Below are 19,437 nucleotides of genomic sequence, written 5' to 3'. Positions count from 1 at the left end.
AGACCCCTGGTACTATATATCATTAATTCCTTACTAACCAGTTAACACTTACCAATGTTTTTAAATATGGCTACTCAAATAGAATTATTTTGATCTTTTCTTTCATTTCTCATCGAAGCCTTTGTTTTCAATTTGTTATTATTTTTTTAGTTGAACTTTTGGGTACTTAATCTCTTGAGGAATATTCTTTTGTTCCTTTCTTTCTCATCTTATCTATTCCCTTTCAATTTCTTTATTTTAAGCATTTCAGTTTACATAAATTTGATAAAGCATTAATCTATTTAATTAGACATTGTTTTCTAATCTTACTGTTTAAATGCTAGAATAACTGATTTCAAAAGATTAGAAATTGAAGTAATGAAATTGGTTGATTTGAAGTTAGATTTACTTTAATCTTTGTGATAATAGCCATTTTTTAAATTGCAATTACAATCCTTTATGTAAAACCAGTTACACTATTTTATGTAAAATCAACATTGTTCTTGCAGTATTCTTGCAAATATTTAGTTAAAAATTTCATTAAGCGAACTATTTTATGCCTAAGTTATCTCTTTGCTTTAAACAAACCTAAAGTTGAAAAACATACATGTTAATAAAATTTCAGTCTAATCATTTTATAATGTAATTTCAGTGTTGCCCCACAACTTTCAATTTTGCAGGTAAATACTTAATGCTGAAATTGACAGTTTTGATTAAAAGAACATGTAATACAAACTTCTGCTGAACAAATGTGGAAAATAACACATCTTCAACTCCTGGTAAGAAAGAAATGTCTTTGAAATTATAAGTAGATAAGTTCAACATTTATTACATTGGGTATTTTTAAAAGTTCAACATTATTGGGTGTTTTTAAAAGGTGCTTAACTTATCGTTTTCGCAAATGAGATTTTTTACTATGTCGATTTTCGTCACGTGTTATTCAAAAGCAGATTTCGAATTATTCTATTTAACGTTTTCACAATTCATTTAAACACAATGCATTTCGGCGTAGCGTATGAAAGCGCCAATCATTTTACATGTTTGATTAAATTTTTGTGGGTCCGTATGTGCGTATACTGAGCCGGATTCAGTGGGAATTATTCTTGCACTATCATGTGCAACTCTGCTGCATTTTGCGAGAGATTATCAATTTTCCACCCTCCGAAATCGAACCGAAAAATTTCCCATCTTTTATGGTGGATAATGTAATCAAGAAAGTTCTTTGTCAGAAACTAGTTATTTCATCATGTAAAGTCTTTCAAAATTATTTTGTTAATGTATATTGTGCTTAAAAGTATTTTTAGTGCTTAAATAGTACTTTAAAGGTGCTTATTTTTTGTTGAAAGGTTTGGCTGCTCATCCTGTGTGTTTGGATATTGACTTGCTTAATATATATGTTTGGTTCACATTGGTTTTAGCGAACAATTTTGGCACAAAATCAAGGTTACTATATTTAAGTGGGATCCACTGTAATACTAATTTTCTAAACTAATAATGAATGCAGTATTTTATAATTATTGTACTATTATACTTAACAAAAAAATATTAAATTGAAAATGTGTAAAACTCAATTTCGACTTGAAGTAACGGCTGCTTTTATTATAACCTTTTCTCTATTTTCCTGGTAAAATTTTCCTTTTTTTTCCCCTCATAAAATGCTAATAATAGGTTATGTATTATAATATATCAAAACAAAAGAAGTATTTAATTCTTAATTTGTGGTTGGCCGTAATTCGTTCATCTATGTATAAGATAAATGAAAAAATTCATTTGTTTCGAGTTTTCGTCCCATTAGACCATTAATTTTGCGAAGGTTTTCTTTCTTTTTTTTTCGTTAGTTAGTAACTAAGTATATATATTTTTTAAACATTCGAACCGATTTTGACTTTTATAAAAAGTTTATATTACCTTTTTAAAACATGGATTTTTTTTGCAATTTTAATATTTATTCTAAACTGAAACATCTACTCACTTCTCATCCTTTATTACTTTCGTTAAGAAATTTTTCACGTGGTCTGATATGTGAATATACTATCTACACTTTTAAATCCATTAAATAATCGAAAAATAAAATCCATCGAAATTTTGAATGATATAAAATATTATAGATTGTTCTAATTTTGAAACTCAATCTACTTGAATGATTACTGGCGGCCCAACACCGCTTCTTAAGCCTGTTCCTGTTTTCATTTATAACATAAAAGGTAAGATCCCGTGCAAAAAAAAATTTCAGAGCTTTGTAACACGAAAAAATAATTACAACATTTCAGAAAATCTTTGGCTAATATATTTTTATTTCATATAAGTATTTTTATGTGTGCGTTTGAATTTTTTATATGCTATTTCACCAATTTAATTTAAGCTTTAAAATGATTAGAGTTAGGCTAAAATTGTAAAATTTTTAGCAACTTTATAACACAAAAGAAATAATAAAAATTGTGCTTTATTTTAAATACATTAAATTAATTACAGTATGAGCATAAAAGAATAATACTTCGATAATTTTTTTATTACAGTTTTTATTTCTCTGCTGTAACTTCAAATTAGCAAAACTTTATTATTATATAGTTTTATTATTTATTGCAGCATTAAATTTAGCAATTAGCTTAACAATTGATAAAATTTTTGCTCTCAGTATATGAAGGTTCAATTTAACATGTTTTTTTATTATTAAAAATAAAAATATATATTTAAATGCGAAATGTACTTTTCAGTTAAATGGATTTTCGGAAGTGGAGAGCGTATTCTATGATACAAAGCAAAACTATTTTTAAAAACTGAAGTATAGGTAAGCTGACTGGCGTGCTCTCAAAGACTAAAAACGTTGTATAATTTTTATATAAATTTTTATCGAGAACTCACTGCTTTACCTTTTCATTTCAATGTTCTGAATATTGAAAGAAATAATTTTTTTAAAAATTATTGGAAAGGTAATGAAGTGAGTTTTCGAATGTTCTTTTAAAAGTTTGGAGACTAGTTTTTTTTTTTTTTCAGTTTTCTGAGGAGGCTGATAATCTTAAATATAGCGTAACTCGGATAAAAATAGCTTTAAAACATCATAAGAAAATGACATTATTATATTAAAATTCTTGAAAATTCTAAACTGAAGAAATTCAATTTTCCAGACAATATTCTCTTTTAATATTAAAAAATGGTTTTGTTTTAACAATTCCGTTATTATGGTATACTTATTTCAAAAGTTGCATAATTTTCCATCAACATCACAGTATTGCTTCGATTGATAATCTAATTTTTATTTATGTATTCTGAAATTTTTTTTCTCTTGCATAGATGTTAAAATAATCAATTAAAAAAACACACTATTGCGTATGATGGTGAAATATCAAAAAAAAAAAACGCTAAATACACTCATTTCAATAATGAAACAGTTATATAAAATTTATTTATTCAACCAGTATAAAAATGTATACAACTTGCAATCAATTCTGATAACAGCATGTTAGTAGAATTTCGGGTTTGGACACACAAATGTACAAATACAAGCATTAAAAATTGTTGCAAAAATGTAAATATAAAACAAAACAATGTAACAAAAACCACCATATAAAGCCTAACAATGATAATTGCAACAACAGTGCATTTTGTTATATAAAGTAATTCTAAACTTGGATTTTCTATCCTTTATTGCCATTCCAGTTTATATGTAAAAAAAGGAAACGTTTTTGCGATGTTTTAGGGCTTGAAATCAGATTTAATAGGAAGTAAACCGATTTTATAATACTACATTCGTTCTTTCTACATTATTTCTTGAGTAATTGAGTTTTAAATAAATTTAAAAAATAAAGTTACTCGAGGTTTTTGAAAAGCGCGATAAAGTTAAAGAGGTAAGACTCTATTAACATAGTTTTTCTAACAAAATTAAAAACTAGAGTTTCAACTTATTATTTTGATTAAACATTTTAAAATTATTACTTTATTTAATTGTCATATGTGTTTAGTATTATTAGAAATTATCCAGCACAATGATTATAATCTTAGAATTCTTATGGGATTGTGTACCACCATACATTACAATAGCGTTAAAATCTTTTTAATTTTGATTTTTTAAATTGTATTAAGTTTTACGTGATTGTCTATTCCCTCATTGCATTTAAAACTTTTTACATCGAATATTTATAAGTAGTCTATTCTCGTTGATTAACTTACTATCTCATAAAATATACTGCCACAACGAGCAAAAAAAAAAAACCTTAACATCAAAATTATTTTTCGAAAACAAAAAACAATTGTTGATTGCTGAGGCTATCGTCAACTTTCGCTTCAGATATTGAAGGTCAGGAGATAGAATACGAGTGACTTTTTCAATAGTACCAAAAAAACATAATTCAAAATAAAACTAATTATGTAGAACAAATAAAATCAACAACAAAATGGCATTTTATATGCATGAAATAAAATACATAAATGATAATTACGTAACTAAAAGTTTAACAATAGTTGGAAGCTATAAACGCAATAGTGGACTAACTTCGGTCGTCCAGTTGCAAAACTCGGGAAGCACCATCCAGCATTGTGCAGTTAGTTAAATCTGTAGTCGTTTTTCGTATTTAAAATTAAAATTCCTTACACCGGCTAACGAGTTTTGCAACTGGACGACTTACAAAGCGGTAGACCAACATTGTAGATCAGTTCACTATTGTGCTAAGACTTATTTGATAACTGAAAAATAAAACTGCATTTGTAAAACACATAAGTTAAAGGTTAACCTTAAGAGTAAGACACTAAATTAAAGAAGGTTAAGTCACTAGAGGGGTAAATATTTGCGAAATTCAGAGTTTAAAGAGCATAACTTGCCGTAATTGAATCTTACAGCAATTAGCCCACGCAGTCATTAGAATTAGCAAATGCTTCCTCAATCTTCAAAGCGGATAGAAATGTTAAATGAATAAATTATTTATTATTATCCATAATAACTTTAAACTTGTTGGAAAATTTACTTTATCCTTTTAATTTGAAAGTCTAATCAGTTTGTTTTATTCATTTAGTTGAAATGTTTAAAAATATTTATTTATTGTTTTTCAAGTATTTAAAGTTTTTAATTTTCGAAATGGTACACACCGTTTTAACTTCATATAAAATATTTAACTATCCATTCATTTCCTTATTGTTGAGATAAAAGAAAATGTATTATGAGTTAATGAAATAAAACTGTAGCTAATCAACATTTTGTATAAAACCTGTACATATCATTAAAATCATTTCATTTGAATATGGTGTAAACAATTGTAAAATGTCACGTTTTATCTGCTGTATAAACAGTATTTTGATTTAAGCAAGAAATAAAAGTTTAAAAAAAATTTACAGCAATAAGATAATTTGCCATTTCTTTCAAATCATACAAATGCATTAATTAAGTTTTGATTAGAAATAACCTAAAAATGTGATTTAGATTGTCGCAAATTTAAAATGTTACGACGTCATTAATTGCCGCACGAAGAAATTTGAGCTTGAAGTAACTTTCTAATCGTACTTCGACAAAACCGTGATAAAAATGTAGTGACATTTTGCAATTTGTAAACCTATGTTAGAAAAAAGAGGTTAATGTTTAGTCCGCGTTATTTAAAGCTTTAACATTTTGATTTCTTAAAAAACACAGCTTAAATTCTAGCCTTGGACTTGGGGAGCATAAAACATATGACCATTCTTTTCCTCATTAAAAGAAAATGGCAATCGTCCGGCTTCTAAATCAACAACAGGACAGCAGTGTTGTTTTGAAGAATCAAAACTTTTTCTATAAGTAGTATCTCCCATAAAATCAGTTCCTGTTTCCAAAATGTTGTGATTCGAAGGTCTCATTGTCCGAACTTTTTCGACGCTACCTTGATGTGCAGTAAAAGAACTTTTCGAAGTGGTTTCAGAGTGGAACATTCCATCACCACTCATGTTCTGACTCGTTGTTGGCCTATACGCTTTCGTCCTTGTGCTAGTAGAATGTCCCATATAAGAAGCGTGAGACGTTGATGTTTCAGGATTCGATCGAGTGCTCGACACTGAATCGTTAATTGAAGTTTCTTCCGTTCCTAATTTAATAGATGACTTTGGTCGCATGGACTTGGACCGAGAGGCGACGTTCGAAGTCTGAGGGTACGAAGTCCCTTGAGTAGTGGTGAACTCCATCGCTCCAGATTGCCCAATGCTTGTTCTTTGATCCGCTTTTGCTCTGGAAAAAGAACATAGCGTTATGAGTTGGGATTAATGATAACTTAATGTATCCTAAGAAAAGGAGAATAAAATCATTTAAATAAGAGAATTAGAATAATCAACAAGTGCAAATAATAGGTCTCCCATAATTAGTCGGCGTGTACAAAGTGAAAGTCATGCGCACCAATAAGGTTAATCCAGCGACTTAGAGGAAGAAGGTAAAGAACTTTAAAGCGAAAAAAAAACGGAAAACCAGATACAAGTGAATAGATATCCTACTTGTCATCGAAAGAACAGGAATGGTATGCCAGTTTGAAATTCTCACCAAAAGAAATGCCCTCATATTTCGCGCACTTTAGCAATCTCTCTCTCTAAGCTTATCGGCCACTCACCACCTTATCGTGGTTGAATAGTCCCACAGTGGACTGATCGTTAAGACACGGTTCCCAGCAGATCACCGAAGTCAAGCATCACTGGCTGCGGGTGGGTGACCACTTAGATTAGTCTGCGTAGGGACCGAGGTAAAGTGCTCGACTTCGCGTGCAGGTCGTCGGGGTACCGAAGCGGGGGTGCCATCCCCTCTGCAGAGGATCAAAATTGTGATGGCGTGTCTTCGAATCATCCTCAGGGATGTTTCTCAGACCGTCGCCAATAGCCCATTGCGCAGCTCTAGTGCGACGTGGTTCAATAGTAAAAGTAGAGAGTTGTTAAGAGTCGAGCAGTGCTCAAATATGGAAAACCACATAACTATTATAAAATGGGTGGCACGAATCGCTATAGTATATCTGGTTCTAATAGTACTGGGCTCTCCATTACAACTTTATTTTAATTTTATAATCGACGTTGAACAGCCGACCCAAATCTGAGTTAACGACTACCAATGTTCAACTCCGTAGCCGTGTAATTTTGAACCTAACCCAGAATGGAAGGGAATTTCTGGATCAAACGTTGGAAGAAACTATCGGAGGACTTTTTTGATGGAACCAACCCACATTTGCGTTACACGGAGTGGAAAACCTCCCACGGTTAACCCGACTGCAAGGAGACTTTAACCAGTGCTCCGTCTACCACTATGGGAATTTTTACTTCAGCAGAGTAGTCGGTGCGAGCCGAGTGCAGAATTCATATCAACCAGCCATCCCTAGGATTTGAACATGGGTCACTTCATCGGGAGGTGAGCGCTCTATCCCCTGAGCCACCGTGGCTCCACCAGTTGGATTTGAGCTATCCTTACGGAAGAAAGCCCTTCAATCTGTTTCCATGTTAAGGCCTGGTTTCTTAGGACAAGCACCTTATCTGGGCGTCAGCGTTAAGTTGGCGTACCGCTGACGCCAACAAAATACTGCTTTGTTAGCTCAGCGTGAGCAGTCGGTCCAACGCAGACATTATCTCGCATTGCGCATGTGTTAATAACGTAAACAAACATTTATTTTGAATTTGAATTGATTTTTTTTTATTGTCGACCAGTGCTTTAGAGAATAAATAATGACTTTGTCCAAGAAAAAACACATTACAGCTTAGCTAAATGAAGAAGAAGCTATGTTCAATGTTAAAATCAAAATCTTGGCTGATTTCAATGTTCTGTTGGATGTTGTCTGCCATTGCTTCCGTCGTTAACGTTACGTAGTAATCCAACTGCAGTTGATTCGGAAGTCAGTCGTCGTTCAAGCTGAGCGTTCGATGACGTATGCTGTCTAACTCACAAATTGACCAATCAGGGGTTAGCTCTCGCTTGGCTTCAAGCTGACTTTTTGTAACGCCGACCTGTCCTAAGAAACCAGGCCTTTAGTATGACTTGTAAAATGTGTTAAAAAGATGAAAAATGTGCGCAAACGATATGCATCTGGGCTAATTTTTCTTTCTAATTTTCTGTAGAGTTACATATGATTGAGCTAGTTAAAAGCAACAAAATAAAAAGCGTGGAGTTCATAGACAAACACGCCGAAAATTATTTATTGTTGTATTACATGGTTTCATCGAATATCTGCCGAATGCGGCTATACTAAGCCAAATTAATGGTAAAATTTTAAGGTAATAAATAGTCTATGCCTAAGTAACGAAATTAAACACACGTGTTATAAACTATGCCTGACACAAATATAAAGTAAGAGAAGGAAACTAGGGTACTTTGAAGTAGTGGATCCCGTATTTGTTAGAAGATAAACTCTTTTGTATAATTTTACTTATTAAATTAAAATATAAATTAAGTAATTGCTCTTTTAAAATAATACATTTTTTAATAGTAATCTAAGAATAGAGTATTATAAAAATAGAATATTTTAGATATTCCAGTTTAATGCTGTAACGAAATTAATTTATTATTTCATTGATATTCAACAATTGCTAGACATACGCTTTTTAAAAAGTAAATAGTTTTTTGTACTACAACTTTCAAGCATTTTTTATTTATTAGGGTACTTAAGTAAAGTTCATCATAATTTATTCTCCTTAACAGAACGTTCAATTTTCGATTTATTAGTAAAAACATTTATTGTAATTATACACGGTGTCCCAAGATTATTGAGACAAACTTTAAGGGCAGATAGGCACAAGGATTCAGGTTTGCATAACACATGGGCAAAAACGTCATTGTTCGTCGCTAGGTAGCGTTGCTCACAAAAGGAAAAATACTAGTATTACCCCAGTCATTTGAGCTGTCATCGCCCGCAGAGAAGTATGCAACGTTAGTCATTTAAGCTGTCATCGCCCGCAGAGAAGTATGCAACGTTAGTCATTTGGGCTGTCATCGCCCGCAGCAACGTTTTACGAACACAGAGCTAGCAGATATAAACAACAATGTAGCGGATTGACAGAATGAAATGCAAGAGCAGAAGGAATATTGTGACGGCTCATACGCTGGTGTTCGGATTCCTTCGAACGGTATCCAACATATTTTGTTCCTGTCTGGGAGTTCGAGTCACTCGCGGCCCGCTTTCCTTATACCTATTAACTCGTAATGATCTATATTTACACAAATAGTGCAGCAAATCAATAATATCCGGAGGTCCGGTGCATCTCTCAGTGGGTACCTTTCGCGATACAAACTTTCTGCTGCTCGTGCATTTCCCTCAGTCAATCCGTACATCATGTGCATATCTGCTAAATCAGCGTTCGTAAAATGTTTCATACGAAAGCTGATATGTACATAGATATATCTCAACGGGCGACGACAGCTCAAATGACTGCGGCAATGCAAGTCCGTTTCTTCCAATGCTCTTGTGAACAACACCACCTGGTGGCGAATGAAAACGGTTCCAACCACGGGTTTCTATGCAAATCTGAATCCTCGCGATGTCCCCTACCTGCCCTTAAAGTTTGTCCCAATAATCCTGAAACACCCTGTATTAATCAATTTATCTATAAAAGATAATCATAAATCTTTGTAAATGATACGAAACAAGCACAACTTATAATACGGTTAACAGTATTTTATATTTGGATATAGATTCTATCGACCAAAAATAATGGCGAAAAGTTTAAATTTGCTCCTCTTATAGCCCTGTCTGACTCTAGTTAAATTTACGGTAAAAAAATTCAAGCAATATATTTAATTAAGTTAATATAGAGACTTGAACCTACTTTGATTTTGCAGCAGCCTGCCTGTGCATCTGGAAAGCCTTTGCAGGTGAATAATCACTAGAAGTAACTTCAAACTCCATCTTGCCTTCTTGCTTCAAGGTTTCGTTCCTTTTTTTCGAAGAAGCTTTTCTCGTTTCCCATTTCCGGAATTCCATTTTTGATGTAGATTCTCCGTCAAAGGGGACATGCTCTATTTTCAAGTTATCATCTGGTTTAAAACGCTTTGGTGGTACTTTAACAGGTGATCTTAGAATTTCATTTTTCTGGGCAGTAACAGATTTAGTTGAAATATTTCTTTGTTCAACTGAAGCTCTCGAAGCAGATAACAGTTTATTATCCGCCAGTTTCCAAGATTCGTAGTTAGGACTGTTACTTGTCGTAGTTTTCTGAGCTTGAGTGCTCCTTCCCTGTACGGTTGCACTTGACATCTGTCTTTGTGACGATTCGGTTTGTCTGGAGAAATCAGTCTGAGAAGTAGTCGTGAATGTCATGTCTCCATTAAAATTAATATTACCACCACGTGCTTGAACCGATGCATTGGATTTCTGCCCTCGAGGAGGGGGAGATTTTTGAACGAAATCTGTTTTAGAGGTTGTTGCAAAACTCATTTCTCCATTCATATTTAAATTACCGCTACGTCTTTGTGCTGCTGCTTTTGTCTGTGGAGAACGTGAAGGCGAAGTTTTCTGAATAAAATCTGTTTTGGATGTTGTTGCAAAACTCATTTCTCCATTCATGCTTAAATTACCGCTACGTCCTTGCGCTGCTGCGTTTGTTTGCGGAGAACGTGAAGGTGTAGATTTCTGAATAAAATCTGTTTTGGATGTTGTTGCAAAACTCATTTCTCCATTCATACTTAAATTATCGCTACGTCCTTGCACTGCTGCGTTTGTCTGCAGAGAACGTGAAGGCAAAGATTTTTGAATAAAATCTGTTTTAGATGTTGTTGCAAAACTCATTTCTCCATCCATACTTAAATTACCGCTACGTCCTTGCATTGCTGCGTTTGTCTGCGGAGAATGTGAAGGCGGAGATTTTTGAATAAAATCTGTTTTAGATGTTGTTGCAAAACTCATTTCCCCATCCATACTTAAATTACCGCTACGTCCTTGCACTGCTGCGTTTGTCTGTGGAGAATGTGAAGGCGGAGATTTTTGAATAAAATCTGTTTTAGATGTTGTTGCAAAACTCATTTCTCCATCGAGACTTAAATTACCGCTCGGAACAATTGCTTTAGTTTTTGACGTTTTCGCTCCAGAATCTGTGGTTACAGAAGATATGTCTTTGGATATAGTTTGTTCACTTGCTTGAGCTGTTATTAATGTATTTTGTTTAGTAACATTTTCACTAACCACTGTTGAACGTTGGTGTCTCTCCGAAGATTTAGTTTTCGATTGAGTTTCATCACTAATTTTTACATTGCTTGTTTGAGTTGAAATTTTCTCATTTGACATAGTCACATTTCCTTTCTCTACAACTGCAGATGTTTTGCTTTGGCTTTGCAGTTTCCGTGATTCATTATTCGCCTTACCACTCTGTAACTTTTCAGATTTTGACTGTGTATCTTTAACAACGGTCTCTTTCTGCGATGGAACTCCAGCAGCTAGAACTTTTTTACCTTTAACACCTACATTTCCCGCTTTTACCCATTGTCGATATTCTCTTTTTGATGTTGTTTCATTGGTGAATTTTCCATCCTCAACATGCAAATTATTTTGATGGCGTATAGGCTTTACTCTTTCTAACTTATCAGGTTGTTGAAACATTACTTGATTTGTTGTTGTTCCATCAAATTCTCCTTCGATTTTGTTACTAGTCTTGGGACGTATTTGTTGAACTTTTTCAAAACTCCTCTCTTTAAATTCTGAATTATTCGTCGTTTCAAACGACAAGTCGCCTTCTTGTCCTAACGATGAAACTAGTTGGAAAGATTTCGGCTTCTGAACTTTCCATTGCTGGTACTCATGACCTGTAGTAGTTTTATCCTGAAATTCTCCTCCTTCAAGTTGTAAATTATCGCTAGGTTTCTTCCCACGAACTACATCCACAGGCGGTGTCTGAAACATGGCTTGATTTGTAGTGGTTGAATAAAATTCTCCGCCTCCTGTCTTCGTTATTGTTTTTCGACGTATCGGCGTTGACCTACTGGTCATTTCTTTTTCGTCAAATTCAATCTGATTCGAAGTTGTAAAATCAAAGTTTCCTTCTTGTGCGAGAGTGGATTTCGGTTTAATTGGAACTTGTTTATTTCCCGCTTTAAAAGCAAATTCTCTTGCATTTGTTGTTTCACTCTCAAATTTGCCAATTTCAACACTCAAATTATCCTTAGGTCTTACGTCATGAACTCGCTCAATATGTTGTTGACTTTGAAACATAGTTTGATTTGTAGTTGTTCCATCAAATTTACCAGTCAGTGGAGAGGAAGGACGTGGCTTTATTAGTTCAGCTTTTGAAGCAGCTTTCTGTTGGAATTCTCTTGTATTTGTTGTTTCACCCTCAAATTTACCGATTTCCACTCGCAAATTATCTTTAGGTCTTACGTCATGAACTCGCTCAATATGTGGTTGACTTTGAAACATACTTTGATTTGTAGTTGTTCCGTCAAATTTACCAGTCAGTGGAGAGGAAGGACGAGGCTTTATTAGTTGAGCTTTTGAAGCAGCTTTCTGTTGGAATTCTCTTGTATTTGTTGTTTCACCCTCAAATTTACCGATTTCCACTCGCAAATTATCCTTAGGTCTTATGTCATGAACTCGCTCAATATGTGGTTGATTTTGAAACATACTTTGATTTGTAGTTGTTCCGTCAAATTTACCAGTCAGTGGAGAAGAAGGACGAGGCTTTATTAGTTCAGCTTTCGAAGCAGCTTTCTGTTGGAATTCTCTTGTATTTGTTGTTTCACCCTCAAATTTACCGATTTCCACACGCAAATTATCTTTAGGTCTTATGTCATGAACTCGCTCTATATGTTGTTGATTTTGAAACATAGTTTGATTTGTAGTTGTTCCGTCAAATTTACCAGTCAGTGGAGAGGAAGGACGAGGTCTTATTTGTTTAGCTTTGGAACCGGTTTTCTGTGGAAAATCAGTACGATTAGATGTTGTAAAGTCCATTTCACCTTCTTGTATAAGATTTCCAGATGGCCTTATAGGTTCAGTTTTACTGATTTCATACCCTTGAAACTCTCTGCGATTTGTAGTTGTGCCGTCAAATTTACCAGTCAGTGGAGAGGAAGGACGAGGCTTTATTAGTTCAGCTTTTGAAGCAGCTTTCTGTTGGAATTCTCTTGTATTTGTTGTTTCATCTGCAAATTTACCGATTTCCACACGTAAATTATCTTTTGGTCTTATGTCATGAACTCGCTCAATATGTGGTTGACTTTGAAACATTGTTTGATTTGTAGTTGTTCCGTCAAATTTACCAGTCAGTGGGGAGGAAGGACGAGGTCTTATTTGTTCAGCTTTAGAACCGGTTTTCTGTGGAAAATCAGTACGATTAGATGTTGTAAAGTCCATTTCACCTTCTTGGCTAAGATTTCCAGATGGCCTTATAGGTTCGGTTTTACTGATTTCATATCCTTGAAACTCTCTGCGATTTGTAGTTGTTCCGTCAAATTTACCGGTCAATGGAGAGGAAGGACGAGGCTTTATTAGTTCAGCTTTTGAAGCAGCTTTCTGTTGGAATTCTCTTGTATTTGTTGTTTCACCCTCAAATTTACCGATTTCCACTCGTAAATTATCTTTAGGTCTTATGTCATGAACTCGCTCAATATGTGGTTGACTTTGAAACATAGTTTGATTTGTAGTTGTTCCGTCAAATTTACCAGTCAGTGGAGAGGAAGGATGAGGTCTTATTTGTTCAGCTTTAGAACCGGTTTTCTGTGGAAAATCAGTACGATTAGATGTTGTAAAGTCCATTTCACCTTCTTGGATAAGATTTCCAGATGGCCTTATAGGTTCAGTTTTACTGATTTCATATCCTTGAAACTCCCTACGATTTGTTGTTATGTCTTCGAATTTTCCAGACTCAAGAGTGATATTGGTAGTTGGTCTCTTTCCTTTAACCTTTTCAGCATGACTAATTTGAAACATAGCATTGTTTGTTGTAGTTCCGTCGAAATCACCATCACCAATTATCTTTGTGGAATCTGTTGGTCTGATTTCAGAAACTCTTTCCGGAGTCTTACCATAAAATTGTGTATTATTTGTTGTAGTAAAATCAATACTTCCTTCTTGGCGTAAGCTACTATGCGGCTTGATGGGAGATGGTTTCGAATATTGCCAAGTTTGATATTCTTTATTATTTGTAGTTTCATCAGCAAAATGACCTTCATCTAACCTCAAATTTGTCTTCGGCCTTATTAGTTTGGATTTTTCGCCAGGAGTATTTTGAAACATTACCTGATTGGTAGTCGTTCCATCAAATTCTCCAGTTATCATGGAATCAGCTTTCGGTCTAACTTCAGAAACTTTTTCAGCTGTTTTACCATAGAACTCTGTTTTGTTCGTAGTAGAAAAATCAATGCTACCTTCTTGGTGAAGGCTGCTGTGCGGTTTTATGGGAGATGGTTTTGAATACTGCCATGATTGATATTCTTTGTTTGTTGTTGTTTCATCGTTAAAGCTTCCTTCATCAAGCCTTATATTAGTCTTGGGTCGGAAAGGTTGAGGTCTTTCTCCTGGTGTATTTTGAAACATAACCTGATTCATTGTTGTTCCATCAAAATCTCCCGTACGCAAGGAATCAGCTTTTGGTCTTATTTCAGTCACTCTTTCGGCAGTTTTGCCATCGAAGTCTGCTTTATTTGTTGTGGAGAAATCAATACTTCCTTCCTGACGAAGACTACTATGATGCTTAATTAGTGAAGGTTTTGAATATTCCCATGCTTGATATTCTTTATTAGTTGTTGTTTCATCTGTGAAATGTCCTTCATCAAGTCTTATATTCGTCTTCGGCCTAATAGGTTGAGGTCTTGCTCCAGTTGTATTATGAAACATGACTTGATTAGTTGTTGTGCCATCAAAGTCTCCTGATTCAAAACTATCAGCTTTTGGTCTTATTTCAGTGACTCTTTCAGCGGTTTTTCCATAAAATTCAGACTGATTCGTTGTAGAAAAATCGATACTTCCCTCTTGACGAAGGCTACTATGAGGCTTAATCGGCGAAGGCTTTGAGTATTGCCAAGTTTGATACTCTTTGTTCGTTGTTGTTTCATCTGAAAAATGTCCTTCATCAAGCCTTATGTTAGTCTTCGGTCTAATTGGTTGAGATTTTTCTCCAGGGGAATTTTGGAACATTATCTGGTTCATAGTAGTGCCATCAAATTCTCCAGTTATCATGGAGTTAGTTTTCGGTCTTATTTCAGATGTTCTTTCACCGGTTTTACCATAAAATTCTGTTTTGTTTGTTGTTGTAAAATCTATATCACCTTCTTGTTGAAGGTTATCTCTCGGAGTTTTAACATTTGATTTTGATAATTGCCACTGCTGAAATTCTGATTTATTTGTTGTTTCATTAGAAAATGTGCCCTTTTCAAGCTCTAGATTTCCTTTAGGTTTAATCATATGAGGTCTTTCACCAGATTGGGCACCAAACATAACTTGATTTGTAGTAGTTCCATCAAATTCACCTGTTAGTTTTTCTGTCGTATGTGGTCTGAATTGAGACACTTTTTCAAAAGGCTTTTCCTCAAACTGTAATTGATTCATGGTAGTAAAGTCCATAGAACCCTCTTGTCTTAAATTAGAGTGTTGTCTAATAGGTTTTGGTCTTTCTATTTCCCATTCTTGAAATTGAGATCTATTAGTAGTTTCGGTAGTGAAATCCCCGGAGTTCATTCTTAATGTTGATTGAGGAACAATTTTTTTTACTCTCTCAATAGGAAATTCGTGATGCATGGCCTTATTCGTTGTAGTTAGATCCATTTCTCCTCCAGCTAGCTTGTTTGTGGTCGTGGGCCGAATGGGATAAACTTTCTCAGGATGTTTTGCTTCAAACTCCGCATGAGTTGTAGTTGTAAACTCCCTTGATCCTTCTTGAGTCAGATTTGATTTAGGCACTATAGGTGATGGTCTTGTAACATTCCAGGGCTGAAATTCTCTTGCGGATGTTGTTTCACCCGCAAAATCTCCACCTTCTACATGAAGATTGCTTTTCGGTCGTATGGGAGTAACTTTTTCTGCCTGTCCGTGAGAAAACATGACTTGATTCATAGTAGTAGAATCAAATTCTCCTTCAAAAAGTTTAGTGGATGCCTTAGGCCGAATTCCTTGAACTTTTTCCACGGATCGTGAAATAAATTCGCTTCTATTTGTTGTATCAAATTCCATTCCACCTTCCTGTCTAAGATTACTGTGGGGACGGATAGGTTTTGGACGTATTTCATCCCAGGTTACATAAGTTTGATCTTCATCCTCTATCCCAGATATAAGTTCTTCGGAACGTTTTTGATTCGCCCTTGAAGTTGCCTTTGATTCTGTTTGTACATGACTTTCTACTACTTTTGAAGTTATATCACTCTCAGAAGAGACATGTTGCGCTGCATCAATTTGAGCGCGGTCAATAGATTCCTGGACATTTTCATGTTTACTCTCATGTGCCTCAACTGAAGTCTGAATGTCACTCATCTTACTATCAATAGAAGTAATCATTTTATTCTCCATAACAGTCTTGCTTTCCTGATTACTATGCAAAGAATCAATAACTATAGTGTTTTCTCTCCTTGGTTCCATAGGTATTACTTCTGAACGAGAAGTTGCTATAAGGGAATCCGTTTCAGTTCTTTCAGTTAGAGGTTCTAAATTTGATTTTCTCATGCTTAGCCGATCTCCCGCTGAAGAATAATCAACATCATGTGTGGTAGTAAAACTGAAATCTCCACCGGATTTTATATTATCTTCGGGCTTCATAATAATTGGCCTCGATACCTCCCACGTCTTATAATCGCTCGTAGATGTTTCAACATTAGACATGGAAAATTCTGCCTTGCTTGTTACCTGAGATTCACTCGAGTAACCTAACTGTAAAGTATCTTGTGGCTTTCGTATAGTGGGTCTCTCTACCTTCCATTGTTTAAAATCTGTAACAGCTGTTGTTTCATCAGAGATTGGGACTGGCGGTATTTTGATTTCACTTTCTGGTCTCGCTGGTTTCGGCTTCAGAGCGGTGATTCCATCTGAATTTTCTGATGCTCTGCTGACCTGTATACTTGCTGCGTTATAATCCAATGATGTAGTATCAAAACTCATATCCCCTTCTAATTTTAAATTGCTCTTCGACGTTCCTTTTTTCACTTTCACATCAGGACCCCCTTTCTTTTGAGTATACGCTTGTTGATAGGAGCTGTCAGATTGAAATTCCCCACCGACTTTAAGGCTTGTTTTAGGCCTGTGGCGAGAACCGTTTTGATGCGATGCCTCTTGGGAGAACTTGCTTTTAAATGCGTTTCCTGTATAGTCAGATTGGTTAGTTGTTTCATGATTTAAAGATCCAGACAAAGTAAGATTATCAGCTTTTTTGATTTTTTTAGTTTTTGACGTTTGTTTCTGATTCCATGAAGACTCTTGCATTAACGTTGACGATGAAGTCTCGATAGTGTGACTAGAATTTTGTATAACCGTGCTCTTTCTGTTAAAATCTTGCTGATGCGTTGTCTGAAAATCACCTGGTCCTTCCGACTTTAGATTGTCTGGTCTTCTGATTGGTAACGTCTTTGGAACATGCTTTCCTGACCATCTCTTACTTCCCGCGGCGTTCACTTGTTGGCTGTTTCCTTTATCATTAACTGAGATTGCCATTGCATGACTCGTTGATTCTGCCATACAACTGTGCATATCTCCCTGATTCTCTGATACATTTGACGTCATCTCATCGTGGGAGAGATCCCATTGTTTTCTCTGTTTCCTGTGCTCCTCTACAATGAACAAAAAGGATATAAATGAAAACGAAATTCGAGGTAAAAAATAGATTATATCAAATAGATTATTGTTTTAAAAATAATCACGTGATATCACTAAATAATCTTTGGTAAATTGAAGCAATTTTTGTTTCCCGGATTTCCTTGTTTTTAATTATAAAAGTCTATCGGTTCCATTCTATTGACATATAAGTTCAATCTGTGGATGAAACTTAATTAAGTTATGGCACGTTGTGCTAACTTAACCGTAATTTCCAATCAAACAAAGTGACTTTACGAGCTTTAGAATTTGACTCCAAGAAAAGAGTAGCGTGAATAAATTATCAATTTTTTTTCCTAAAAATAATCTCAATTTGTTAGATCAGTACTTTCAAGTTTAATGTAGTAGCAGAACTAAAGGTAAACTGCAACTATCATAACTTATAGTTACACTTTAGTGAATAATAATTGTGTCAAATGTGAATATTTGTAATAATAATTATTATTTAGGACAATAATAATTATATTGGACAATAATTATCCCTTATGGAAGTAAATTAATAGGGGATAATTATTGTGTTAAATGTGAATAACTGAATATTTCTAATAATAATTATTATTTAGGGCAAAAATAATAATATTACACTTAGAAACTAACTCAGAGCACAACTGAAAGACTCGAGAAAAATATACATTCAAGCTATTTTACTTAAATAAAAAATACCATCAACATTGTTGAATTTGTAATAATAAGTTTTAGTTACATAACAAGTTATATTAATTATCACCATAACAGATTTTACAAGAAAAAGTGTATTCTACAAAAATAGACCAAGCCTTTAATTATGCTAAATATAAGCCATAGAAATCATAAATTTTCTCTGATTAAATTAATGAATAAAAATTATACAATTTAGACAACGTTAATTAAAACTATTTTATGTGCGAGGGACAAAATAATGATATGGTACAAAATTGTACAACAAGCTATTATCATTTTAACTAAAAATGAGAATTGTTTTTCTGATAATTGTAAATTATACTCACCCATAGTTATAGATTGTTTTGAAATCTTTGCAGATGACTGATCTCCTATAACGACGTGATCTTTCTTTCGATGAGGGCACATGTGTCGGCTATAAACAAAATAAAAGGAACATTAATTGAAGACAAATAAATAAAATTAAAATTAAATTCATTCTATATACAATAAACATTAACGAAAATAATATACGAATAAAACAATATGCAAAGTCATTATAACACAATATTTTCAACAGGAACTAAACGCTATTCACATATGACGTCATTCACATTGTTAATTTTACCAGAGCACTTTTTTAAAAGGTGAGGACAATAATGATAACTGCAACTCATTTTCAATTCTAGTGTAAGGCTCCATAAATTTTACGGAAATATTTTAAAAATTATGCGACAAAGATATGCAGCATTTCCTAAAAATTAAGCGTATAGGTTGCGGATAACCTTGAAAATAACTAAATCAACAAAAAAAATATTTTCTTCCTTGTTTTAATTATAATTTTTCGAATATTACAGTAAGATTTGGAACTAGAACTGAAGAAGATACTAGGATAGCTGCTTAAAAAAATTCGATTCTTAAAATTGAGACTTGTGAAGTTATTAGTGCAGAAAACTGTTAAGACATTTAGCAGAAAAATAAAAATTATGCCGAATATCCAACGATTATTCAGACAATAGTAAATTAAGAGGTATTCTGATATTTCCGCATTGTCTCACAATTCGTAATTCCTAGATTATACACTGTAAAAAATTCCGAATCAAATTACGGCATATAGTAACGG

General features: G+C 34.0%; 2 protein-coding genes across 6 annotated transcripts in view; one reads left to right on the top strand and one right to left on the bottom strand.

Moving 5' to 3' along the window:
- LOC139426007 (uncharacterized) overlaps positions 1-19,437 on the top strand; it is a 491,229-nt gene that overhangs the window by 145,897 nt on the left and 325,895 nt on the right. The window lies entirely within an intron of this gene.
- LOC107438339 (SAXO downstream of blistered) overlaps positions 3,369-19,437 on the bottom strand; it is a 96,260-nt gene continuing 80,191 nt past the window's right edge. For all 5 annotated transcript variants that reach the window (XM_043048000.2, XM_043047999.2, XM_043047997.2 and 2 more), the window contains exons 3-5: positions 18,662-18,750; positions 9,721-17,632; positions 3,369-6,160 (exon numbers count right to left, since the gene is read on the bottom strand). In XM_043048000.2, the coding sequence (XP_042903934.1) occupies positions 5,605-6,160; positions 9,721-17,632; positions 18,662-18,750 (8,557 nt within the window). In that variant the 3' untranslated portion in view covers positions 3,369-5,604. The remainder of the gene's footprint in view (positions 6,161-9,720; positions 17,633-18,661; positions 18,751-19,437) is intronic.

Source organism: Parasteatoda tepidariorum, chromosome 7, assembly GCF_043381705.1.
Source record: "Parasteatoda tepidariorum isolate YZ-2023 chromosome 7, CAS_Ptep_4.0, whole genome shotgun sequence".
Taxonomy (NCBI): Eukaryota; Metazoa; Arthropoda; class Arachnida; order Araneae; family Theridiidae; genus Parasteatoda; species Parasteatoda tepidariorum.
Note: the sequence above shows the minus strand (reverse complement) of the source record. Positions and strands in the feature narration are given on the sequence as shown.